We start from the raw sequence: 25,051 nt of genomic DNA, 5'->3' as shown, positions 1-25,051 counted from the left end.
GGGACCAACAGGGATGGGGGTCAGCAGGGATGGGGACCAACAGGGACCCCCAAAAATGGGGACCAATGGGGGGGGGAGACCCCCAAAAATGGGGACCAACAGGGATGGGGGTCAGCAGGGATGGGGACCAACGGGGACAGGGACCCCCAAAAATGGGGACCTATGGGGGGGGGAGACCCCCAAAAATGGGGAGACTCAGAGATGGGACCCCAAAATGGGGACCAAGAGGGATGGGGAGCCCCAAAGATGGGGAGCAACAGGACAGGGACCCCCAAAAATGGGGAGACTCAGAGATGGAACCCCCAAAAATGGGGACCAAGAGGGATGGGGAGCCCCAAAGATGGGGAGCAACAGGGATGGGGGTCAGCAGGGATGGGGACCAACGGGGACAGGGACCCCCAAAAATGGGGACCTATGGGGGGGCGGAGACCCCCAAAAATGGGGAGACTCAGAGATGGGACCCCAGGGATGGGGACCCCAAAAACCCCAACCCCCCAAACCATCCACCCCCAAATCCTGCCCCGAATCCCCCCCCAAACCCCCTCCCCAAATTCCACCCCCCCAAACCATCAGCCCCAATCCCCCCCCCTCAAACCAACCCCCCCCAAACGACCCTTCCAAACCCCCCCCCAAAATCCATCCCCCCAAACCCCCCCAACCCCCCCCAACCTCCCCCCCAAACCCCCCCCCAAACTGCCACCCCCCCCAACCCCCATCCCAAACCATCCACCCCCAAATCCTGCCCCAATCCCCCCCCAACCCCCCCCCCAAATTCCACCCCCCAAACAACCACCCCCAAACCAACCCCCCCAACCTCCCCCCCAAACCCCCCCAAATCCCCCCCAAACCCCCATCCCAAACCATCCACCCCCAAATCCTGCCCCCAATCCCCCCCCCAACCCCCCCCCCAAATTCCACCCCCCCAAACCACCACCCCCAAACCAACCCCCCCAACCTCCCCCCCAAACCCCCCCAAATTCCATCCCCCCAACCCCCCCCAAACCCCCCCCAAACCCCCCCCCCAAACTCCCACCCCCCCCAACCCCCCCCAAATCCATCCCCCCCCCAACCCCCCCCAACCCATTGCCCTCCAATCAGCCCCTCCAACCCATCCCCCCCCCCAAAACCAGCCCCCCCAAAGCATCCCCACCAAACCAGCCCCCCCCCCAAACCCCCCCAAACTCCCCCCAACCCCCCCCAAATCCATACCCCCCAAACCCCCCTCCAACCCCCCCCCAAACTGCCACCCCCCCAAACCCCCATCCCAAACCATCCACCCCCAAATCCTGCCCCAATCCCCCCCCAACCCCCTCACCCAAAATCCACCCCCCCAAACCATCAGCCCCAATCCCCCCCCAATCCCCCCCCCAAACCAACCCCCCCAAACGACCCCCCAAACCCCCCCTAACCCCCCCCAAATTCCATGCCCCCAAACCCCCCCAAACCCCCCCCAAACTCCCATCCCAAACCATCCCCCCTAAATCCTCCCCCCCAACCCCCCCAAACTGCCATCCCCCCAACCCCCCCCCCAAATCCATCCCCCCCCAACCCCCCCAAATCCATCCCCCCCCCAACCCCCCCCAACCCATTGCCTTCCAATCAGCCCCTCCAACCCATCCCCCCCCCCAAAACCAGCCCCCCCAAAGCATCCCCACCAAACCAGCCCCCCCCCAACCCCCCCAAACTCCCACCCCCCCAAACCCCCCCCAAATCCATCCCCCCCCCAACCCCCCCCAACCCATTGCCCTCCAATCAGCCCCTCCAACCCATCCCCCCCCCCAAAACCAGCCCCCCCAAAGCATCCCCACCAAACCAGCCCCCCAAAATCCCATCTTCCCATTCTGCCCCCCCCCAAAACCATCCCTCAATCTGCCCCCCCCAAACCCCCCCCCCCAAAAACCATCCCCCAAACTGCCATCAAACCCTCCCCTCAAACCCCCCCCCCAAAACCACCCCCCCCCAACCCCCCCCCAAACCCCCATCCCCAAACCATCCACCCCCAAATCCTGCCCCCAATCCCCCCCCCAAACCCCCCCCCAAATCCACCCCCCAAACCATCAGCCCCAATCCCCCCCCAATCCCCCCCCCTCAAACCAACCCCCCCAAACGACCCCCACAACCCCCCCCCCAAACCACCCCCCAAACCCCCCCAAACCCCCCCCCAAATTCCATCCCCCCAAACCCCCCCAAACCCCCCCAACCCCCCCCCCAAAATGCCATCCTCCCAACCCCCCCCCAAACCATCCCTTCAAACCATCCCCCCCCAAACCCCCCCCAAACCCCCCCAAACTCCCACCCCCCCCAACCCCCCCCAAATCCATCCCCCCCCCAACCCCCCCCCAACCCATTGCCCTCCAATCAGCCCCTCCAACCCATCCCCCCCCCCAAAACCAGCCCCCCCAAAGCATCCCCACCAAACCAGCCCCCCAAAATCCCATCTTCCCATTCTGCCCCCCCCAAAACCATCCCTCGATCTGCCCCCCAATCCCCCCCCAACCCCCCCCCAAATTCCACCCCCCCAAACCACCACCCCCAAACCAACCCCCCAACCTCCCCCCCAAACCCCCCCAAACCGCCCCCAAATTCCATCCCCCCAAACCCCCCCAAACCCCCCCAACCCCCCCCAAAATCCCATCCTCCCAACCCCCCCCAAACCATCCCTTCAAACCATCCCCCCCCAACCCCCCCCCCAAACCCCCCCAAACTCCCACCCCCCCAACCCCCCCCCAAATCCATCCCCCCCCAACCCCCCCCCAACCCATTGCCCTCCAATCAGCCCCTCCAACCCATCCCCCCCCCCCCCAAACCCCCCACAAAACCCCCCCCCAACCCCCCCCCAAATTCCACCCCCCAACCATCAGCCCCAATCCCCCCCCAATCCCCCCCCAAACCAACCCCCACAAAGGACCCCCCCAAAACACCCCCCAAACCCCCCCCCCAAAATGCCATCCTCCACCCCCCCCAAACCCCCCAAAATCCCATCCCCCCCAACCCCCCCCACCAAAACCATTCCCCCCCCAAACGACCCCCCCAACCCCCCCCCAAATCCATCCCCCCCCAACCCCCCCCAACCCATTGCCCTCCAATCAGCCCCTCCAACCCATCCCCCCCCCAAAACCACCCCCCCCAAACCCCCCCCCAAACTGCCACCCCCCCCAAACCCCCATCCCAAACCATCCACCCCCAAATCCTGCCCCCAATCCCCCCCCCCAACCCCCCCCCCCAAATTCCACCCCCCCAAACCATCAGCCCCAATCCCCCCCCAAACCAACCCCCCCAAACGACCCCCCCAAACCCCCCCCAAACCCCCCCCCAAAATGCCATCCTCCCAACCCCCCCCAAACCTCTCCAAACCCCCCCCAAAATGCCATCCTCCCAACCCCCCCCCAAACCATCCCTTCAAACCCCCCCCAAACCCCCCCCAAACTCCCACCGCCCAACCCCCCCCCAAATCCATCCCCCCCCCCAACCCCCCCCAACCCATTGCCCTCCAATCAGCCCCTCCAACCCATCCCCCCCCCAAAACCAGCCCCCCCAAAGCATCCCCACCAAACCAGCCCCCCAAAATCCCATCTTCCCATTCTGCCCCCCCCAAACCCCCCCAAACTCATATCCCCCCAACCCCCCCCCAACCCCCCCCCAAACCCCCATCCCAAACCATCCACCCCCAAATCCTGCCCCCAATCCCCCCCCAAACCCCCCCCCCAAATTTCACCCCCCCAAACCATCAGCCCCAATCCCCCCCCTCAAACCAACCGCCCCAAACGACCCCCCCAACCCCCCCCAAACCCCCCCCATCCTTCCCCCCCCCAAACCCCCCCTCAACCCCCCCCCCATCCTTCCCCCCCCTAAACACCCCCCCCAAACCACCCCCCATCCTTCCCCCCCCAAACCCCCCCCCAAACCACCCCCTCCAATGGCTTTCATTGTGTCTCTATGGCTCCCAATGGGCCCCAATGTGTCTCTATGGGTCCCAACGTGTCTCTATGGGTCCCAACGTGTCTCTATGGGTCTCAATGTGTCTCTATGGGTCCCAACGTGTCTCTATGGGTCCCAACGTGTCTCTATGGGTCCCAACGTGTCTCTATGGGTCTCAACATGTCTCTATGGGTCCCAATGTGTCTCAGTGTGTCTCTATAGCTCCCAATGGGTCTCCATGGGTCCCAACAGGTTTCTGAGTCCCAACGGGTCTCAATGTGTCCCTATGGGTCTCAATGTGTCCCTATGGGTCCCAACATGTCTCTATGGGTCCCAACGTGTCTCCATGGGTCCCAGCGTGTCTCTATGGGTCCCAACGTGTCTCTATGGGTCCCACTGTTCACTGGAACAGGCTGCCCATGGAGGTGGTGGAGTCTATGGGTCCCAGTGGGTCCCAATGTGTCTCTATGGGTCCCAATGTGTCTCTATGGGTCTCAACATGTCTCTGTGTGTCCCAACGTGTCTCTATGGGTCTCAATGTGTCTCTATGTGTCTCGACGTGCCTCTATGGGTCCCAGTGTGTTTCTATGGGTCTCTATGGGTCCCAATGTGTCTCTATGGGTCCCAACGTGTCTCTATGGGTCTCAATGTGTCTCTATGGGTCCCAATGTGTCTCTATGGGTCCCAACGTGTCTCTATGGGTCCCAATGTGTCTCTATGGGTCTCAAAGTGTCTCTATGGGTCCCAATGGGTTGCAACGTGTCTCTATGGGTCCCAACATGTCTCTGTGGGTCCCAATGTGTCTCTATGGGTCCCAATGTGTCTCTATGGGTCTCAACGTGTCTCTATGGGTCCCAATGTGTCTCTATGGGTCCCAACGTGTCTCTATGGGTCTCAACGTGTCTCTATGGGTCTCCATGGGTCTCAAAGTGTCTCTATGGGTCCCAATGGGTCTCAATGTGTCTCAACGTGTCTCAACGTGTCTCTATGGGTCTCAACGTGTCTCTATGGGTCCCAATGTGTCTCTATGGGTCTCAACGTGTCTCTATGGGTCCCAACGTGTCTCTATGGGTCCCAATGTGTCTCTATGGGTCCCAATGTGTCCCTATGGGTCCCAATGTGTCTCTATGGGTCCCAATGTGTCTCTATGGGTCCCAACGTGTCTCTAAGGGTCCCAACATGTCTCTATGGGTCCCAATGTGTCTCTATGGGTCCCAATGTGTCTCTATGGGTCTCAACGTGCCTCTATGGGTCTCAACGTGCCTCTATGGGTCTCAATGTGTCTCCATGGGTCTCAATGTGTCTCTATGGGTCCCAATGTGTCTCTATGGGTCTCAATGTGTCTCTATGGGTCCCAGCATGTTTCTATGGGTCCCAATGTGTCTCTATGGGTCTCAACGTGTCTCTATGGGTCCCAGCGTGTCTCTATGGGTCCCAGCGTTTCTCTATGGGTCCCAATGTGTCTCCATGGGTCTCAACGTGTCTCTATGGGTCCCAGCGTGTCTCTATGGGTCCCAATGTGTCTCTATGGGTCCCAGCGTGTCTCTATGGGTCCCAATGTGTCTCTATGGGTCTCAACGTGTCTCTATGGGTCCCAATGTGTCTCTATGGGTCCCAGCGTTTCTCTATGGGTCCCAATGTGTCTCTATGGGTCCCAGCGTTTCTCTATGGGTCCCAATGTGTCTCTATGGGTCTCAATGTGTCTCTATGGGTCCCAGCATGTTTCTATGGGTCCCAATGTGTCTCTATGGGTCTCAACGTGTCTCTATGGGTCCCAGCGTGTCTCTATGGGTCCCAGCGTTTCTCTATGGGTCCCAATGTGTCTCTATGGGTCCCAACGTGTCTCTATGGGTCTCAATGTGTCTCTATGGGTCCCAATGTGTCTCTATGGGTCCCAGCGTGTCTCTATGGGTCCCAATGTGTCTCTATGGGTCTCAACGTGTCTCTATGGGTCCCAATGTGTCTCTATGGGTCCCAATGTGTCTCTATGGGTCCCAATGTGTCTCTATGGGTCCCAACGTGTCTCTATGGGTCCCAACGTGTCTCTATGGGTCCCAATGTGTCTCTATGGGTCCCAATGTGTCTCTATGGGTCCCAATGTGTCTCTATGGGTCCCAATGGGTCTCTATGGGTCCCAATGGGTCTCTATGGGTCCCAACGGGTCTCTATGGGTCCCAACATGCCTCTATGGGTCCCAGTGTGTTTCTATGGGTCCCAATATGGGTCTGGCTGGAGACCTGTGAGCAGCGGTGTCCCCATGGCTCTGTGCTGGGTCCTTGTTCAACATCTTCATCAATGACCTTGATGAGGGGATGGTGGCCACCCTCAGCAAGTTTGTGATGATACCAAGTTGGGAGGATTGGCTGAAGGCCGTGCTGCCATTCAGCGAGAGCTGGACAGGATGAGAGCTGGTAAGGCCTCATCTGGAGCACTGCGTCCAGTTCTGGGCTGCCCAGCACCAAACAGGCAGGGAGCTCTTGGGAAGAGTCCAGCGCAGGGCCACAAAGATGGTGGAGGGCCTGGAGCATCTGTGCTATGGAGAAAGGCTGGGGGAGCTGGGTCTGTTCAGCCTTGAGAAAAGGAGACTGAGAGGGGAGCTGATCCAGGTCTGTAAATATCTGAGGTGTGGGGGGCAGAATGGCGAGGACGGACTGTTTTCAGTGGTGAGTGGAGACAGGAAAGGGGAAATGGACACAAACTGCAGCATAGGAAGTTGTGCAGCAATGTGCAAAGGAACGGCTGTGCAGTGAGGGGAGGAGCGCTGGAACAGGCTGCAGGGAGGGGGGGGAGTCTATGGGTCCCAGTGGGTCCCAACGTGTCTCTATGGGTCTCAATGTGTCTCTATGGGTCCCAGTGGGTCCCAACGTGTCTCTATGGGTCCCAACGTGTCTCTATGGGTCCCAATGTGTCTCTATGGGTCTCAATGTGTCTCTATGGGTCCCAACATGTCTCTATGGGTCCCAACGTGTCTCTATGGGTCTCAATGTGTCTCTATGGGTCCCAACGGGTCTCTATGGGTCCCAATGTGTCTCTATGGGTCCCAACGTGTCTCTATGGGTCTCAATGTGTCTCTATGGGTCCCAGTGGGTCCCAACGTGTCTCTATGGGTCCCAACGTGTCTCTATGGGTCCCAATGTGTCTCTATGGGTCTCAATGTGTCTCTATGGGTCCCAACATGTCTCTATGGGTCCCAACGTGTCTCTATGGGTCTCAATGTGTCTCTATGGGTCCCAACGGGTCTCTATGGGTCCCAATGTGTCTCTATGGGTCCCAACGGGTCTCTATGGGTCCCAACATGTCTCTATGGGTCCCAATGTGTCTCTATGGGCCTCAATGTGTCTCTATGGGTCCCAATGTGTCTCTATGGGTCCCAACGTGTCTCTATGGGTCCCAACGTGTCTCTATGGGTCCCAACATGTCTCTATGGGTCCCAACGTGTCTCTATGGTCCCACTGTTCACTGCTGCCCATGGAGGTGGTGGAGTCTCCTTCTCTGTTGATGTTCCAGACCTGCCTGGATGCCGAGCTGTGCAACTGCTGTAGGAACGGCTTTGGCAGGGGGTTGGACTCCATGATCTCTGCAGCTCCCTTCCAACCCCTACAATTCTGTGATGCTGTGATGCTGTCATTCCTACGTTCCCCCCAGAGTTCCTGTCCCTGCTCCCACTGCCTACCGTTTTCTTCCTGTTGTCCAGTTTGACCAGCACATCCTGATTCAGCCATGCTGGTCTCTTGCCCTTCTTTCCTGACTTCTTTCACCCAGGGATTGAGAGCTCCTGTGCCTGACAAAAAGCTGCCTTAAAGATCTGACAGCTCTGCTCCACTCCCTTGTCCCTGCAGATGCTTTTGAAGGGGGTCTTGTTGACTGAGCTCCCTGAAGAGCTCAAGGTTGGCTTTCCTAAAACTTAGCATCCTGATTTTGCACTTTGTCCCGTATCCTTCAGGATTGTGAATTCCAGCACTGCAGGGTCACAACAGGCCAGGCAGCCTCCCATCCAGATGTCACCAAGCAGTTCATCTGTGCTGGTGAGCAGCAGGTGCCCCATTCTACCATTACACGATTCCTTGCCTCCTTGCAGCCCTGTAGCAAGGTCAGGAGGTGTCGCATCGTTGTCCCTCACAGAACATCACGCACCCCGCTTCTCACTGACCATGGAAAAGCTCTGGACCAAGTGTGAGACACAGGACTTCCCTGCCCAGGGTCTGCATCCGTGGCTCGGCCTTTTGGCTCCATCAAACGAACCGTGGGCTTTACCCAATAACAAAATCATCCACACTGGGTCTTTGCCTACCTGCAATCACAGCCTCCAGTTATTTGCTCTAACAAGTCCACAGGGAGGCTTTGTTGGTAATTGCTCCGTTAGGGCTCATTAATACTCCAAGATGCTTCAGCGTTTCCTTTTGACTTTACTTTTATCATGTGGTTCCATCAGTCGGTATCTGCAAGACTTGGACTCAACACCAAATACGCCGTGGGACTAATTACAGTGATCAAGATAATGAGCCATTTCCCTCAGGTCTTCAAGATGCGTACTCTTAATTAGGCAGGTTTCTATGTGGTAGTAAAAGAGGACATTTTCAAATGACTTTTCATATTGAAGAGTATCTTTTATTACTTTTCTGTCTATTGAAGAAGCGTTAGAAGCTCACTGCATGTTGTGCTTCTGCAGGTTGTCTCCTAAAGACGTCTGGGGAAGTCGCTGTGCAGACAACCTTCCTCCTCACTCCTCTTCCTCTTACTGTGTCCAGTTTTGGGCCCCTCACTGCAAGAAAGATATTGAGGCCCTGGAACGTGTTCAAAGGAGGGCAATGAAATGGTGAGGGGTCTGGAACACAGGGCTGATGAGGAGAGGCTGAAGGAGCTGGGAATGTTCAGCCTGGAGAAGAGGAGCTCAGGGGAGACCTCATTGCTCTCTATGGCTGCATGAAGGGAGGTTGTGGTGAGCTGGGGGTCGGCCTCTGCTCTCGTGTCATCAGTGATAGGAGCAGGGGGAATGGTTTCAAGCTACAGCAGGGGAGATTCAGGCTGGACATGAGGAAGTATTGCTGTTCAGAAAGGTGGTCAGGCACTGCAATGGATGCACAGGGAGGTGGGGGAGTCACCGAGCCTGGGGGTGTTCAAGGAAAGGCTGGATGTTGTGTTGAGGGACATGTGGGGTCCCTATGGGTCCCTATGGGTCCCTATGGGTCCCTATGGTCTCTATGTTCTCTATGGGGTCCCTATGTGTCCCTATGGGTCCCTATGTGTGGCTGGATGTTGTGTTGAGGGACGTGGTTTAGTGGGAGCTGTTGGGAATGGGGGAACGGTTGGACTGGGGGAGCTTTGAGGTCTTTTCCAACCTTGGTGATTCTATGATTCTATGATTCTATGGGATCCCTATCAGTCCCTATTAGTCCCTATGGTCCCGATGTCTCCCTATGGGTCCATATGGGGTCTCTATGGGTCCCTATGGATCTCCATGGGATCTATGGGTCCCTATGGGTCCCTATGGGGTACTTACGGGGTACTTGTGGGTCACTCACTCCTCCTTCCACCTCCAGACCTCGTGCAGGAACTGCTCTGTGGGGTCCCTATGGGTCTCTATGGGGACCCTATGAGTCAGAATGGTTCCCTATGGAGTCCCTATGAGACCCTATGGGTCCCTATGGGTCTCTATGGGTCCCTGTGGGTCCCTATGGGTCCCTATGGGTCTCTATGGGTCTCTATGGTCTCTATGGGGTCTCTATGGGTCTCTATGGGTCCCTATGGGTCTCTATGGGTCTCTATGGTCTCTATGGGGTCCCTATGGGTCTCTATGGGTCCCTATGGGTCCCTATGGGTCCCTATGGGTCTCTATGGGTCCCTATGGGTCCCTATGGGTCTCTATGGGTCTCTATGGTCTCTATGGGGTCCCTATGGGTCTCTATGGGTCCCTATGGGTCCCTATGGGTCTCTATGGGTCTCTATGGTCTCTATGGGGTCCCTATGGGTCTCTATGGGTCCCTATGGGTCCCTATGGGTCTCTATGGTCTCTATGGGGTCTCTATGGGTCTCTATGGGTCCCTATGGGTCTCTATGGGTCTCTATGGTCTCTATGGGGTCCCTATGGGTCTCTATGGGTCCCTATGGGTCCCTATGGGTCTCTATGGGTCTCTATGGTCTCTATGGGGTCCCTATGGGTCCCTATGGGTCCCTATGGGTCCCTATGGGTCTCTATGGGGACCCTATGAGTCAGAATGGTTCCCTATGGAGTCCCTATGAGACCCTATGGGTCCCTATGGGTCCCTATGGGTCCCTATGGGTCTCTATGGGTCCCTATGGGTCCCTATGGGTCTCTATGGGTCTCTATGGTCTCTATGGGGTCCCTATGGGTCTCTATGGGTCCCTATGGGTCCCTATGGGTCTCTATGGTCTCTATGGGGTCTCTATGGGTCTCTATGGGTCCCTATGGGTCTCTATGGGTCTCTATGGTCTCTATGGGGTCCCTATGGGTCTCTATGGGTCCCTATGGGTCCCTATGGGTCTCTATGGGTCTCTATGGTCTCTATGGGGTCCCTATGGGTCCCTATGGGTCCCTATGGGTCCCTATGGGTCTCTATGGGGACCCTATGAGTCAGAATGGTTCCCTATGGAGTCCCTATGAGACCCTATGGGTCCCTATGGGTCCCTATGGGTCCCTATGGGTCTCTATGGGTCCCTATGGGTCCCTATGGGTCTCTATGGGTCTCTATGGTCTCTATGGGGTCCCTATGGGTCTCTATGGGTCCCTATGGGTCCCTATTGGTCTCTATGGGTCTCTATGGATCTCCATGGGATCTATGGGGTCCCTATGGGTCTCTATGGGTCCCTATGGTCCCTATGTTCTCTATGGGGTCCCTATGTGTCCCTATGGGTCCCTATGTGTGGCTGGATGTTGTGTTGAGGGACGTGGTTTAGTGGGAGCTGTTGGGAATGGGGGAACGGTTGGACTGGGGGAGCTTTTAGGTCTTTTCCAACCTTGGTGATTCTATGATTCTATGATTCTATGATTCTATGACATTACCCTCACTGCACAGCCTCTCGTGTGAACATCCAGAGTAGATGAGAGTAGAAATTCCCCTCCTCCATGCACCCCATAGCACCGCTACAAGGAAAACAATCCACTTTGGCATCTGAAACGCTCCTGTTCCATCAGACTGGGCACTGCATTCACAGCTCTGAAAGGACTCAGGGCTCCCTTGGAAGGTTTTGCTCCAAAGGCAGGGGAAAAACAGGTAGAATCATAGAATCATAGAATCACCAAGGTTGGAAAAGACCTTCAAGATCATCCAGTCCAACCGTTCATCTATTTCCAATAGCTCTCATGAAGGTGTGTGAATCAACAGCACTCACTGAGGAGAGGAAGAACCCCATCCGGCAGGAATAGCGACATCCCACACTCCACAAATTGTACATGTGCTGGCAAATCTGGTGCTGAAGCTCTTCCCTTTCCTAGCAGAGTTTCTGTAGCTGGGACAATGCAATACCTCCCCTTTGGCTGCAATATGTCAAGAAGCTTTGGGCTCGCTCCAGTTCCCATCCAAATCATTTCAGCTTTGCGTCTCCTGAAAGAGGCATGATGTCTGCTCCCTCGTTTCAATCAGTCTATTGCCATCACCAACATCAGGTGTTTCAGATGTAATTCATCTTGCTGAAATCCATGTCACCGCAATAAAAGTTGATCATGCTGAGCTCTCACTGCAGTCAAAAAAGGCTTGCTCAATGTGTTTAGGAGAGTGAAGGTGTGATATGTAGGAAGAAATGGAGGTGCCTTCTTTGAATCTGATCATCCTCTCTGTGACAGAGTCGACTGGATGGGACTGAGGCAGCCTGCAGTGATGTAGGCAGCTGTGTTATAGGCACCAACGTGCAGATGAGATGAATCTTGGCCTTTTTGTGATTGCAGACAGCAGAAATCATGGCAGAGCTGCACAGAAGCCCAGAGCACAGCAGTGCCAGCGCAGCTTTTTGGCTGAGGACTTTTTGACTTATATTGGTCAGAACCAACTACGTTCTCTTATAGTAAAAAATCAACAGTGAAAATCACCTTTAAATAAAGGCTTTTCTCTAGGATGTAATACAGCAGAAGTGATTTTCCCTTTTCTCATTGCTAAAACACTCTATTAAACTACCCCCATCTGCATGCCACCCCATTAGTTCTGCTGTGTGGGACTCTTCTTATCACACTGTAGAATCTCATGCGTTTTCCTAGAATAAAGAATACTTTGCCCTTATGGAGAAACCATGGGATCTTTTATTTGCTTGGTGCTTTCCTTGCAGCCAATAACAGTACAATAACATTTATTTTGCCATTAGAGCGCTAAGAAATTATGTTCATTCAAGTACAGCACTTTCCTCATCCTCTGCAAAATCCTGGAACTGATGGAAATGTTGATGCATCTTGAAACGTGTGGGAAATTGGCAATGAAAATGTTTGGGGGAGAAAAAAATACCGAGGGAAAGCCCTCCATTCACTCCTCCATGACTTGGAGGATTTGGCTCCAGAGGAAGCTGCTCAATAACGAAATTTGGGGGTCCTTAGAAGGTGGAGACACACGACAGGCACTGTGGGACACGGTTTTGCTGGCTGCACTATGAAAATTATTCATCTATCCCTGCTGTTATCTCCCCTTTCAAAGAGTTGATTCCCCTCCTGTTTGCAGGCTCCCTTCAGGCACTGCAGGCTGCACTCAGGTCACCCCGCAGCTCCTTTGCTGAACTGAGCCCAGCTCCCTCAGCCTGTGCTCACAGGGGAGCTGCTCCAGTCCCCCATCACCTTCCTGCCCTCCTCTGCATCCTCTCCCACAGCTCCCTGTCTTTCTTGTACTGCGGGCTCCAGCCCTGGACGCAGTGCTGCAGATGGGGCCTCACAAGAGCAGAGCAGAGGGGGACGATCGCCTCCCTGTCCCTGCTGCCGCCCCTCTGCTGATGGAGCCCAGGATCCCCTTTGCTTTCCCACAGCTCCTTTTCTCCATGCTGAACGAGCCCAGCTCCCTCAGCCTGTGCTCACAGGGGAGCTGCTCCAGTCCCCCATCACCTTCCTGCCCTCCTCTGCATCCTCTCCCACAGCTCCCTGTCTTTCTTGTACTGCGGGCTCCAGCCCTGGATGCAGTGCTGCAGATGGAGCCTCACAAGAGCGGAGCAGAGGGGGACGATCGCCTCCCTGTCCCTCTGCTGATGGAGCCCAGGATCCCCTTTGCTTTCCCACAGCTCCTTTTCTCCATGCTGAACGAGCCCAGCTCCCTCAGCCTGTCCTCACATGGGAGCTGCTCCAGTCCCCCATCACCTTCCTGCCCTCCTCTGCATCCTCTCCCACAGCTCCCTGTCTTTCTTGTCCTGCAGGCTCCAGCCCTGGACGCAGTGCTGCAGATGGAGCCTCACAAGAGCAGAGCAGAGGGGGACGATCGCCTCCCTGTCCCTGCTGCCACCCCTCTGCTGATGGAGCCCAGGATCCCCTTTGCTTTCCCACAGCTCCTTTTCTCCATGCTGAACGAGCCCAGCTCCCTCAGCCTGTCCTCACAGGGGAGCTGCTCCAGTCCCCCATCACCTTCCTGCCCTCCTCTGCATCCTCTCCCACAGCTCCCTGTCTTTCTTGTCCTGCGGGCTCCAGCCCTGGACGCAGTGCTGCAGATGGAGCCTCACAAGAGGCTCAGTTTAAAAACCCCAAGCACGTGGCTTCGGCCATTTGCTGCGGTGACATGCGTCAGAGCCGGTAAGACTGCGCTGGGCAAGGGATCTCAAGTAAAAGTCTGACCAAAAAAGCTCTTTTTAGGGCTAGTTTGAAGCTAGCAGTGGTGCTGCGCTGCTAGCGGGGATCTAGCAGCTTGTGAGCGGGATCTTGACTCGGCGGGGGTGGTGCCGGCTCTGCCTGCTCTTTACCTCTGGGGCTTGACCTTGACCCGTTTGTTGTGTGGATAAAAAGAGACCAGGGACACATAACACAAGCCAGAAGGTGTGAAAAGGTGCTCTGACCACCTAGGGTGGAGGTAGTGAGTGTGTGAGGGCCACTAGCACTTCATTGCCCATTCATTAAGTGGGGAGCAGAGGCTGTGTCTTGTGTCAGCAAGGGTGGGTGCTCTGGTCTTTTTCTCAGGTGACTGGCTCTCCTGTTTACACTGACACCCCCCCTTCAGTCATGGTCCTCACCAGGAAACGTGCTTCCCATGCGAAGACTGTGGCAACCCAGACAGAGGGTCTGCTTAATAATGTGGCGGTTCAGGTCTCTGGCTGCCGGGAGTTTCCTCAGCCTGCTGCTGCCAGGGGAGGATGGGAAGGATGCCACTTGTGTGCGGTGTGAGCAGCTGGATGAGCTGCTCAACCTGGTGGTGGAGCTTAGGGAGGAGGTAGGTAGACTGCGGACCATCAGAGAGTGCGAGCGAGAGATTGACTGGTGGAGTGACTCTCTGCGAGAAAGGAGCAGAGATTGCACTACCCAGATGGAGGGAACTATGGACCCTCTCTCTCATTGTAGTCAAATAGGGAGAGACAGCTTGAGAGAAGATGAGGAATGGCAGCTGGTCTCATCCCGGCGTCGCAGGCAACCCCCAAGTTCTCGACCCACAAGAGCGGAGCAGAGGGGGACGATCGCCTCTCTGTCCCTCTGCTGCTGGAGCCCAGGATCCCCTTTGCTTTCCCAGCTGCAGGAGCGCTGCTGCCTCATGCCCAGCTTCTCATCCCTCAGGTCCTCCTCCGCAGGGCTGCTCTCAAGGACCGCTCCTTCCAGCCTGTATGGATGCCTGGGATCTTTAGTTCATATCCGTTACTTGTGTTACACATGGAAACATTTCCCGGGCAGCACATTTCTATTCAGTGCTTCCCCCCATACTTCCAGGAGAGAGCCGACTCTTCCCAACAGAGCAAGTGAGGCTGAGCCGGGCAGAGCGCTGAACCCTGTCCTCACACATCAGCTCTGGGACAGCAAACAGAAGGCGGAGCTCCAACCAAAGCCGACCCCTTCCATTCCCGTGCTGCAGCTTCCCCTCACGCTCGGCTTTCGTTCTCTGCTTCAGGAAGGTGAGCTGCGCACGCTGCTCAGCCCCAGCGCACCTGCACGGCCAGCAGATCGAGCAAGATGATCCCGCCCCTGCTGAGGCCGCATTGACAACACCGTGTCCAGATCCGGCTTCAAGAAAGACACGGCTCTGCTAGAAGGAGTCCAGCAGAGGGCCAAGAAACCAAATCTCTGCAAACCCTTGGCAGACCTGCTGTTACTCAGCGGGCGATGCAGGAATCATCACCCAAACCCAGCCCGTAACCGCAGCCCTCCCCCTACCCCCACCTCTACCCCAAACCCCCGCCCCGCTTCGGGGCTCGGCGCTCGCGCAGCTCCTTGGGGCCCCGCCGGCCGCCCGCTTCCTGCCCCGCCCCGAGGAGCCGCGCTCCGTGCGCTGAGGCCGCGGCGGGCGGCGATCGGAGGCGCGGCGGGGAAGCGGCCCGGGGTCGGGGCCTGGACTCGGGGCTGCGGCCTCTCCTCGCCGTGCGGGTGGGATCTTGTGCCGGGGTCCCGGTTAGGGACCGGCAGAGCGGGCGTCTCTTCGGTGCCGGGACGGCGCTGCGCCGAGGAGCGGTGCGGGAGGTGATCCCGAAGCCGGTGTCCGAGCGCGTTCCTGTTGGCCAAACGGCGGATCCGCGTTCTGTATCCGTGCGACAAGGCGGCTGCGTCGATCTTCCGAGGTCTGGGAAGGGGGTTTGCTTCTTTAGGGCGAGTTCCCTTCATTGCAAGTTGACGGTAGGTCGGTGCAATTTCGTATCTTTAGGGAGTGGATCTGTTGGTAATGCTGGAGCGTGTGCGGCATAAACAGCTGCGAGTCACGGACTGCAGTTATTCTTTTTCAGATCCACGGTCCCTTCAGAAATCCCACCCAAGTGCCGTAGCAGAAATGGGGCACGGCGGCACATTTTTTGTATCAAACGTGTGCGGGCGCTCTGCAAAATGCAGGCGTTGCAGCCTCCCTGTTTCTGCGGGGGTTGGGAGAGTAACAATTGAACCGAAGGAACGGCGCCAGTCGTCTGTTTAGAGTGCTAAAAGCCCTGCGAGGTGGCTGCAGGGTGAGGGACTGACATGCATTTCTTACCAGGCAGGTAGCAATCGGAATCGGCAGTTTGGAGCCTTTTGTTCTGTTTCCATCGGTGATCTTAACTCTTTGCCGTCTGAGTTGCACGCTCAGCTTTCCAGAACCCAGTTAGGTTTAGATTAAGCTTTGTGCTTCTTCGTTTCTTGAAAAGACTGCCAATAGTCGTTAAAGCCCAACAGGAATTAGTATATCCGTATGGGGTGTCATTATTCACTTACTGATGCTCCTTTTCCTTGACAGGCAGCCCCAGTGCCACTATTTGTTCTTCCTTCAGGCCTTACCATCCCTCTGGGTGTTGAAGGACCCGGAGTGCTTTCCTTTCCTTGCTGGCACTGTCTGTGGAGGCACTAAAACACCCTTCTTTCCTTCACTGTTACCTCGTTTCAGGTGTGCTACAGTTGCACTGAACACAATGTTTGTTTCTGTTCTCCCTTGCTTCATATGTAACATCCCATGTTGCCATTGTGCCTAGAACACCTTTCCACCTTTTTATGCTTTTACAGCCCCTAATGATCTCTTGTTTCTCAGCTGAACCAACTGTCTTGAGCCCATTCATACGAGTGTTTGGGACTGTGGTTCAGTCCATGACTCTTGTAATCAGCTGGTATCCCTGTTTGCCATCGTGCAAACATCACAGATTTCTAATGCATGGATCCTACAACAATACATACTTTTATGGGAGAAGCAGCACCATACTGGTCGATATGATGTAGAGAGGCTGTAGTGGCATAGCAGCGATGTGACAAGATTGGAGATGGGTGCAGTGCTGCTGGTGGCTTTCACCCTCAAGCGATGCCCTTCAGATGGGTTGGGGAGGACTGGTCTTGGACAGGGACTGCTGCACCCCCTCACACCTCCCCTGCCACTTGTCTTGTCCCAGCAGGCTCCTGTGAAACTTCTGCCTTTCACCTGTGATCATCCCTGACACATTATCTGCAGGAGAGCAACAAATGGCCGCAGCGCATCCATCTCAGGTAGGGGCATTGGGAAGCACGCAGGAGAGGCCGTTGGGTGAGGGATGTGAATACATGGGGAGAGGGAAGTGCCTTCAGCCAGTGTTTATGTGCTGGGGACAAAGAAGCCACTGGGACTGGAGTTCCTCTCCTCTGCCAGCTGCTTCCGTAGGCCTTGGCTGTTCTGAGCAAGGAGCCTCTTTGCTTGCAGGAGCCTTTGCAGATGTGGCCGTGCATTTCAGCAGGGAGGAGTGGGCTCTGCTGGGCCCTGCACAGCAGGTGCTGTACCAGGATGTGATGCTGGAGACGTACGAGTCTGTGGGCTTTGCAGCCTTTCCTTCTTGTTAGGGCTCCTTAGGCTGTGCAGAACGACACTGCAATCAGGGCCTCTGCAATCAGTATAATCGCAATGCAGTTACTAATGGATTAATACAACAGCACAACAAATGAAATGTAAATAAGTTTCACATGAATTTCAGAAGGGCTCAGTGTGCTCAGCACTGTGAGAACAGACCCAGAGTCACTGGCTGGCAAGCAGGCATCAGCCAGGAGGAGTTGGATCAGCTCCTGCAAACTGTCTTTGTCTGGCTGCATTGCATGGTGCCACTGGCTCCAACAACCTGACAACTCTCTGGTTGTTTATTTGCCTTTTTACTCTTCCCCTTGGAACTCCCATAAACCTTTATGGAGCCTTGGGCACTGAACAGTTTGGATAGAAATAAAACAACCTAATGTGAACGTTAAAGAAATTATCCCTGTGCCGTTTTTGAAGATGTGAAATTCATGCTGGGATCCAAAGGAAGGCAGACTGCACCAGGGCCAGTGTCATTCAGGCCATTACAGTGGTTTCAGAAGCGTGCAGGGACAGACACACAGTGCAGCTGTTGGACAAGCAGCTGTGCCAGAATGATGGAAATGCTCTCATGTTCAGTGTTTGTATCACTGAAATGTCACTTCCAGCCTCCAAACCGGTGGTGATCTCCCTGCTTGAGGAAGGGAAAGACCCCTGGCTCTCGGGTGTGCATGGCCTGGAGGACATGGCAGGAGTCCTCAGCCCAGGTGAGCCTGTGGGGGACGGGAGGAGGTTGTGGCTGGCAGAAGCCGTCTCTGGCTAGGCAGCATTCTGGCTTAATGTATTATTTCTGGATTTCCTCTGTCATCCAGCAGGGGATAGGATGACAGCTATAGAGGAGGTCCTGCAGAAGTGTGATGTGGCCAAATGGCAGTGGGGCAGTGCCTTGGTGGGAAAAGCCAGAAGGGATGTGCAAGGGGGCCTGGAGCAGGGAGAGCACCTGAAGAAGCAACAGGGAAACCCTCAGGGAGAGATTGTGAGGAACCTCCTGGACTGCAGCACAGGTCAAAAGCAGCCTGAAGATGCAAGGAGCAAGGAAGTGTGCCAGGAGAAAAGGCAGAACCCAAGTGCTGAGTGTGGGAACAGCCTGAAAAGGAACTCTGGCCTTGTTAACCGCCAGAGCATCCACATAGGAGACATTCGGTTTAAATGCCTTGGGTGTGAAAAGAGGAACATAAAAGGTTGCAACTTGCTTATCCACCAGCAGGACCACGCAGAAGAGAGACCCTTCAAGTGTCCTGAATGTGGGAAGAGCTTCAGAAGCAGTTCGAACCTCATCCGCCACCAGCGCATCCACACAGGAGAGAGACCCTTTAAGTGCCCTGAATGTGGGAAGAGCTTCAGAAGCAGCTCTGACCTCATTGTCCACCATCGCATCCACACAGGGGAGAGGCCTTTTAAGTGTCCGGAGTGCCCGAAGAGCTTTAAAAGCAGTGCTCACCTCACCTCCCACCAGCGCATCCACACAGGAGAGAGACCCTTTAAGTGCCAAGAATGTGAGAAGACCTTCAAATGCAGTTCCCACCTCATCCACCACCAGTACATCCACACGGGAGAGAGACCCTTTAAGTGCCCTGAGTGTGGGAAGAGCTTCAGTAGCAGTTCAAATCTCACTGACCACCGGCGCATCCACACGGGGGAGAGACGTTTTAAGTGCCCTGAGTGTGGGAAGAGCTTCAGCAGCAGTTCCAACGTCATTATCCACCAGCGCGTCCACACCGGAGAGAGACCCTTCAAGTGCTCTGAGTGCGGGAAGAGCTTTAAGAGCAGTTCCACCCTCATCAACCACCAGCGCATCCACACGGAGGAGAGACCCTTCCAGTGCCCTGAGTGTGGGAAGAGCTTCAAAAGCAGTTCTGACCTCCTTGTCCACCTGCGCGTCCACACGGGATACAAACCTTACAAGTGCTCAGAGTGTGGGAAGAGCTTCAAAAGAAGCTCTGAATTGAAGTGCCACCGCCGTATCCACACAGGGGAGAGACCCTTTGAGTGCTCCGAGTGCGGGAAGAGCTTCAGCAGCACTTCCAGCCTCAGTTACCACCAGCACATCCACACAGGAGAGAGACCTTACCAGTGCTCCGAGTGCGAGAAGAGCTTCAAAACCTCTTCGTACCTCACTGTCCACCAACGAATCCACACAGGAGAGAGACCCTACCAGTGCTGTGAGTGTGGGAAGAGCTTCAGCAGCAGCTCTAAACTCAACTCCCACAAGCGCATCCACAGAGGAGACAGTCCATGAAAGTGCCCTGAGTTTGTGCAGAGCTTTAATTTCAGTTCCTGGCTCCTTACCTGCACATCCTCACAAGAGACAGAGCCGGTGAGTCCCCAAACTCCTTCATCTGACAGGTAATGTGCTGCAGCCAGCAGGGAGAGCTCACTGTAATGAAGATGTGCTCCAGTGTGTGCGAACGGGGAGATCCACTGTGAGCTCAGCAGGGAATGGTGTGTGTGGCCGAGAGCAGGGGAATACAAACCCCATCCATGTTTGGGTACCCGACCTCGGTCTCAGGACAGATCCAACCCCTCCTGTTCCCTTCCTCATTCTGGGTATCGCTTATGAAAATCGACTTCTGCTTTTCCTGTCGTCTCCTGCTCACCACTCCATCACCTGTTGGAGAGCTGCTGTCTGGTGACATTTTACTGCTGTCAGCAAGTCAAGTCACAACAGCTGCAACACAGATTTGAAGTTTCCTCATTGACACCCAGCTTCAGAAGCCCCTGAATTGGGAAGCCCTTTTCCCTGAATGGGGCGCAGGAGGGAGCACTGTAAAGAAGCAGCATCCCAGCTGGGGTAAGAGATACCTCTGTGAGCACAGCAGGCAGTGCCACGTGTGTCCCGCTCAAGGGTCATGATTGCCACTGCAGTGCTTGGAGGAGGTGCTCACATTTTCACTTGGGTGCATTTGGATCAGTCAGCCCCTGATTTCTCCCTGATCAGCACGAGAGTTTTGCCATGCTTTGGATGGACTGTAGCTCCCTTCTTGACCTTAGATCCATTCTTGGTGTTTTGGGCCCGTGTAAATGCTCTTCCCCCTTCCTTCCTGCCATGGGAATTATGCATACTGCTCTCTTTCAGCTGGGGAGAGGGTGGATATGCAAAGGAGCTTGGAGTTGGCACTGATATGGTTGAGAGCCTCTGGGTACTGGTTAAGGGATGAGACAATTGAGTGGGAATCTAACATAAGACAGTGATCCCAATTAATGATTCTGTACGGAATTAAAGTGGTATCTCTAGAACAGCATCTCTTGCCCCAGGCACTGGAGTCCATCAGTGCTGGTCGCCATTTAAGAGCCATCTCCTAAGAGCACTTGTGCAGGTAGAAGCAGACTGCTGGTAGTCAGGAAGCGGGACTGAAATCCAGCTTATCTGAGCAGAGTTTAGGTGGAAAGGAAAGTGAATGGACACTGGCAGCCAGGTCAGGCAGCATGGGGGAACAACAGAAATGCTGTCTGCTATTCTGAGGGGAATGTTTATGCTGTCCAAGCTCAGTTAAAGCTGAAGCTGGCCACTAATGTGGGGGACAATGGAAAGGTTCAAGTAACCAGCAAAAGGAGGATCGTGGATGACATCTCTTCGTTACTTGATGAGGTTGATCACCTCGTAAGTCGGGACATAGAACAAGCAGTCACAGAATGCATGTTTTTTCACCTCTGCATTGAACACTGTAGATGGGTCGTGGGACTCCTGGAGCCCTGAGTTGAGGAGCATGACTGCACTGATGATAAGCTTCCAGTGGACTGTGAACGTGGGTGGGATTTGCTGCTCCAGTTGCATGCATGTAAATCTATGGCCCATGCAGTTTATCCATGGATCCTGGGAATTGCAAGATGTCCCCGTTGTCTGGAAGCTGGGAAACATCTCAGTTTCTAGGAAGGACAAGAAGGAAGACCTTGCCAATTCCAGTCCTGCCTGTCTCTCTTTGGTGCCTGGCAAAATTACAGAGGAGGTCATTGTGAGAGTTAATGAAAAACACTTCAAAGACAACACAGTCATTGTTGTCAGTACAGGTTAGGCCTGACTTTCTGGAGAGGAGCTTTGAGGAGCAGGACCTGGATGACCTGCTGGTCAGCAGGTTGACTATGAGCCCGCAGCGTGCCCTTGTGGCCAAGAAGGCCAGTGGTATCCTAGGGTGCATCAAATGAGTGTGGCCATCAGGTTGAGGAAGGTGATCCTCCCCCTCTGCTCTGCCCTGGTGAGGCCACATCTGGAACACAGTGATCAGTTCTGGGCTCCTCAGTGCAAGACAGACAAGGAATTGCCAGAGGGAGTTTAGCAGAGGGCTGCGAAGATGATGGAGGCTGGGAGCAGCTCCCTTATGAGTAAGAAGAGCAACAGGCCTGGGGGAATCAGATATTAGGTGGTGTGGTAAGCATGGGGTGCCCTAAAATACAGTGAGATGAGGTCAGCATGGCCATAGCCCCCAGCAGAGCCTCCACTGCCCCACTGCTCACCTTCTGTACTGCACAGCAAGTAGAAGAGCCACAGTGCCAGGCAGACGAGCCCCTCATCAAGACCTCCATGCCCATCAGCAGCTTGGAGATTCAGCTGGGATTGAACTGCTTTCTTCCCAGTGTCTGGCATGATGTTGTGTTTTTGTTCCAGGAGAAAAGCAATGTTGCTAACACGCTGATGTTTATAGCTGCTGCTCAGCAGTGCTGTACAGAGCCAAGGCCGTTCACAGCGAAGGGCCCAGGCAGTTGGGAGGGAGGAGAAAACTGGCCAAAGGAATATTCCATGGCGTATGACATCAAGCAGAAGGAGTTTTGAAGGGGGTGGGTGTTCGCTTTGCTCAATCCTGCTATTTGAGGGGCTAGCTGGGCATTGTTGTGGAAGCGGTGAGCAATTGCTTGTGCATCACTTGTTACATACATTGCTATAGAGACGTATTTGTCATAATGATTATCCTTTTCCTTTCCTCTGTGTTAGTAAATAACTGTTTTGTTTGTTATTCTCTGCCCCATGGCACTGGGAAGGGGGGGTGAGCGAACATCTGTGCGGCTGTGTGAGCCGCCTCAGGTTAAGCCACAACAGGAGGGGTCCCTTGGGAGTCAGAACTGAAGGGTAAAGGGGTCCAGGAAGGCTGATGAAAGGAAATAGGTCCTGCTGGCGACCGGTCAGCACTGGTGTTCCTCACGGGTGAGCACTGGGTCCTGCCCTGTTTAATATCTCTATTGACAATCTGGATGAGGGCATTGGTGCATCATCAGTAAGTTTACAGATGGCACCAAGCTAGGGGCAAGTGTCCATCTTCCTAAGGGTAGAAAGGCCCTACAGAGGGACCTGGACAGACTGATGGCTGGAGCCGTAGGGCTGAAGTTCACAAAGACCAAGTGCCAGGTCCTGCACACTGGACACAGCAACCCCAGGCATGGTTACAGGCTTGGGGCAGAGTGGCTGAAAAGCTGAGCAGAGGAAACAGACCTGGGGGTTTGTCAACAATTGACCCAGGCCCGGGGAAAAACGAAAGGGAAAAATGGAAAAGGGGAGGGAGATGGGCCTAGAAACAAAACAGCAGCAACAACCTGAGGAGAAACAAACTAGTTTACTAGAAAAGGTATCAGAATGCAAGCTAACACACTATAATACAATAAATTAGAATTGAAGCTAATAAGTCAAGTAAAAAGATAGTGTCCAAAAACTGAAGGCCTTGCTCTCATGCTGAGGCAGATGAGACGTCTAGCCAGGCCAAGCAGAAGAGGAAAAACGGAACGTCTCACAATATGCAAACAGTTTTATCTTTACTTCTGAGCAGAAAATGGAAACAGAACAGCACAAAGTCCTGTGGGGTATGTAGAGTGTAGTTCTTCTCTTCTGAGAAGTGGGTACACAGATGTATGCACAATCCATGGAGCTGGAGCATTAAGTGTTGTACTTCCAGTGTAGTACATCATATGTATCGTATTGTGATACGAGTGGAATGCCGATAACCAAAACCATGACAGGGTGTTGGTCTGTAGTCAGCTGAACGTGAGCCAGCAGTGTGCACAGGAGGCCAAAAGGCCACTGGCATCCTGCCTTGTATCAGCAGTAGTGCAGCCAGCAGGAGCAGGAGGCGATCGTCCCTCTGCACTCAGCGCTGCTGAGGTCGCAGCTGAAATGTTCAGTGTTGGGCCACACACAGCAAGACGCCGAGGGCCTGGGATGTGTCCAGAGAAGGGCAATGGAGCTGTGAAGGCTGGAGCATGGATCTTATGGAGAGCAGCTGAAGGAACTGGAGGTGTTCAGTCCAGAGAAGAGAAGGACTGGGAGACCTCATCGCTCTCTGCAACTCCCTGAAAGGGGTTTGTGGTGAGGCGGAATTCGGCCTCTTCTCCTGGGTAACAATTGATAGGAAGAGAGGGAATGGAGTCAAGTTGTGCCAGGGGAGGTTCGGGTTGGGTATCAGGAAGAATTTCCTCTCAGAAGAGTGATTGTTGGCACAGGTTGCCCAGGGAATTGGTGGAGTCGCCGTCTCTGGAGTTGCTTAAGCAAAGGACATTTAGGGGCATGTTTTGGTGGGTGCTGTTGGTGGTAGGTGGCTGATTGCAGTAGATGACCTTAGAGGTCTTTTCCAACCGTAATGATTCAATGATTCTCTGAAGTCCAGTCCCTGCCTTGCTGGCCTGTCCTTCCAAACAGTGTCATAACCATCCACGTCGGCCTTCAGTCATCAGAGCTGTTCCCACTGTGTCTCTGCGGTAGCCGTAAGATCATGGTTCTGCAGCCTCGCACAGCTCTCAGATTATTCCCATTTATTCCCCATGCTGCCTGTGCTGATGTACAGACACTTCAGAGAAGAAAAGGCAGTGGAGATGCAGGCATCTCTAGAGGAGATCCCTGCTTGTTCCAAGCTGCAGAGCGAGGCCTGAAGTGGAGCTCGATTTCTGTGGGTCACCAGGGACCAGGCTGAGTGTTGTCTGCAGTTGCAGTAGTATTGTTAAACCACCCATCTTTCTCTGTCCAATACCACAAAGCTTTTTATCTGCTTTGTGCAGCTCAGCTCCCTGCCCTAAGAGATGATCCTCCTTGTGCAGGGACTTGCCTTATCACCAGGAGGAGGTTCGAGGCAGTGGGTGAAATGGACAGACTGAACCAAAGTCTCCTTTCTTACCAGTTCTGTCTGGGTGAATGCAGACATGTCTGGGCATTCCCCTGTATGGGCCCTGGATCCAGCCCTCATGTGAGTGCTCACCACCGTAGTGTCACAGATGAAGAACCCCATCACTTCTGCCTCTGCCCAAACTACTGAGCTCACTACGAAAGGAAGGCAGGGGGACTCAGGAGCCTCGCTGTAGTTACTCTATGACCATCACATACTGTCCTCATCATCTCCCAGTCAAAACCATCGCCCTCATATTATCTCCGTGGTTCCCAAGGTTCACCTCACGGTAGCTCAGTGCTCACCTTGGGATCCCTTGTTGCACTTCAAAGCCCCAGCTGCTCCTGCTCACCTCCAAGAGCACTGAGACTCCGGTGTGCACCATGGGCCTGACCATGGCCACATCCCACTGCTGAGCTCCATGGGTGTCCCTACAGATCCTTGGGCCACCAAAGAGTGTCTGAGTTGGAACGAGGACACTGCGACAGGAATACTGGGTGATCATGGGGTGTCACAGCCAAAACACAACACAGCCATGAGGTGACTGTGGATAAGAATGTGGTGACAAATAGGTGTTCATAGGGTGACCGTAGAATAATCTTGGTGAGGACATGGGCAGACCATGCTCAGACACGGTGTCACCACTGAGGTTACAAGGAAAAAACATGGTAGAAAAAT

At 54.8% G+C, this 25,051-nt stretch overlaps 2 protein-coding genes across 9 annotated transcripts in view; one reads left to right on the top strand and one right to left on the bottom strand.

Moving 5' to 3' along the window:
- Positions 1 to 15,631, bottom strand: part of LOC125685974 (valine--tRNA ligase-like) — a 128,720-nt gene extending 113,089 nt beyond the window's left edge. Inside the window, 2 exon segments of the mRNA XM_048929507.1 lie at positions 14,962 to 15,037; positions 15,188 to 15,631. Coding sequence (XP_048785464.1) covers positions 14,962 to 15,037; positions 15,188 to 15,631 — 520 coding nt within the window.
- LOC125685944 (zinc finger protein ZFP2-like) lies at positions 14,907 to 24,941 on the top strand. Of its 8 annotated transcripts, none has more exons than XM_048929478.1 (4): positions 14,907 to 14,928; positions 16,873 to 16,963; positions 17,903 to 18,001; positions 18,107 to 24,941. In XM_048929478.1, the coding sequence occupies exons 3-4, from the start codon at positions 17,980 to 17,982 to the stop codon at positions 19,531 to 19,533; spliced, it is 1,449 nt and encodes a 482-aa protein (XP_048785435.1). In that variant the 5' UTR covers positions 14,907 to 14,928; positions 16,873 to 16,963; positions 17,903 to 17,979; the 3' UTR covers positions 19,534 to 24,941. The 8 variants fall into 8 exon arrangements, with proteins under 8 accessions (XP_048785435.1, XP_048785438.1, XP_048785437.1 ...); XM_048929481.1 differs by lacking the exon at positions 14,907 to 14,928 and adding an exon at positions 15,287 to 15,643 and having other exon boundaries at positions 18,502 to 24,941; XM_048929480.1 differs by lacking the exon at positions 14,907 to 14,928 and adding an exon at positions 15,287 to 15,643 and having other exon boundaries at positions 18,499 to 24,941.
- Positions 24,942 to 25,051: the final 110 nt, after the last annotated feature.

Source organism: Lagopus muta, chromosome 30, assembly GCF_023343835.1.
Source record: "Lagopus muta isolate bLagMut1 chromosome 30, bLagMut1 primary, whole genome shotgun sequence".
Lineage (NCBI taxonomy): Eukaryota > Metazoa > Chordata > Aves > Galliformes > Phasianidae > Lagopus > Lagopus muta.
The sequence above is the reverse complement of the archived record's forward strand: the minus strand, read 5'-3'. Positions and strand labels throughout refer to the sequence as shown.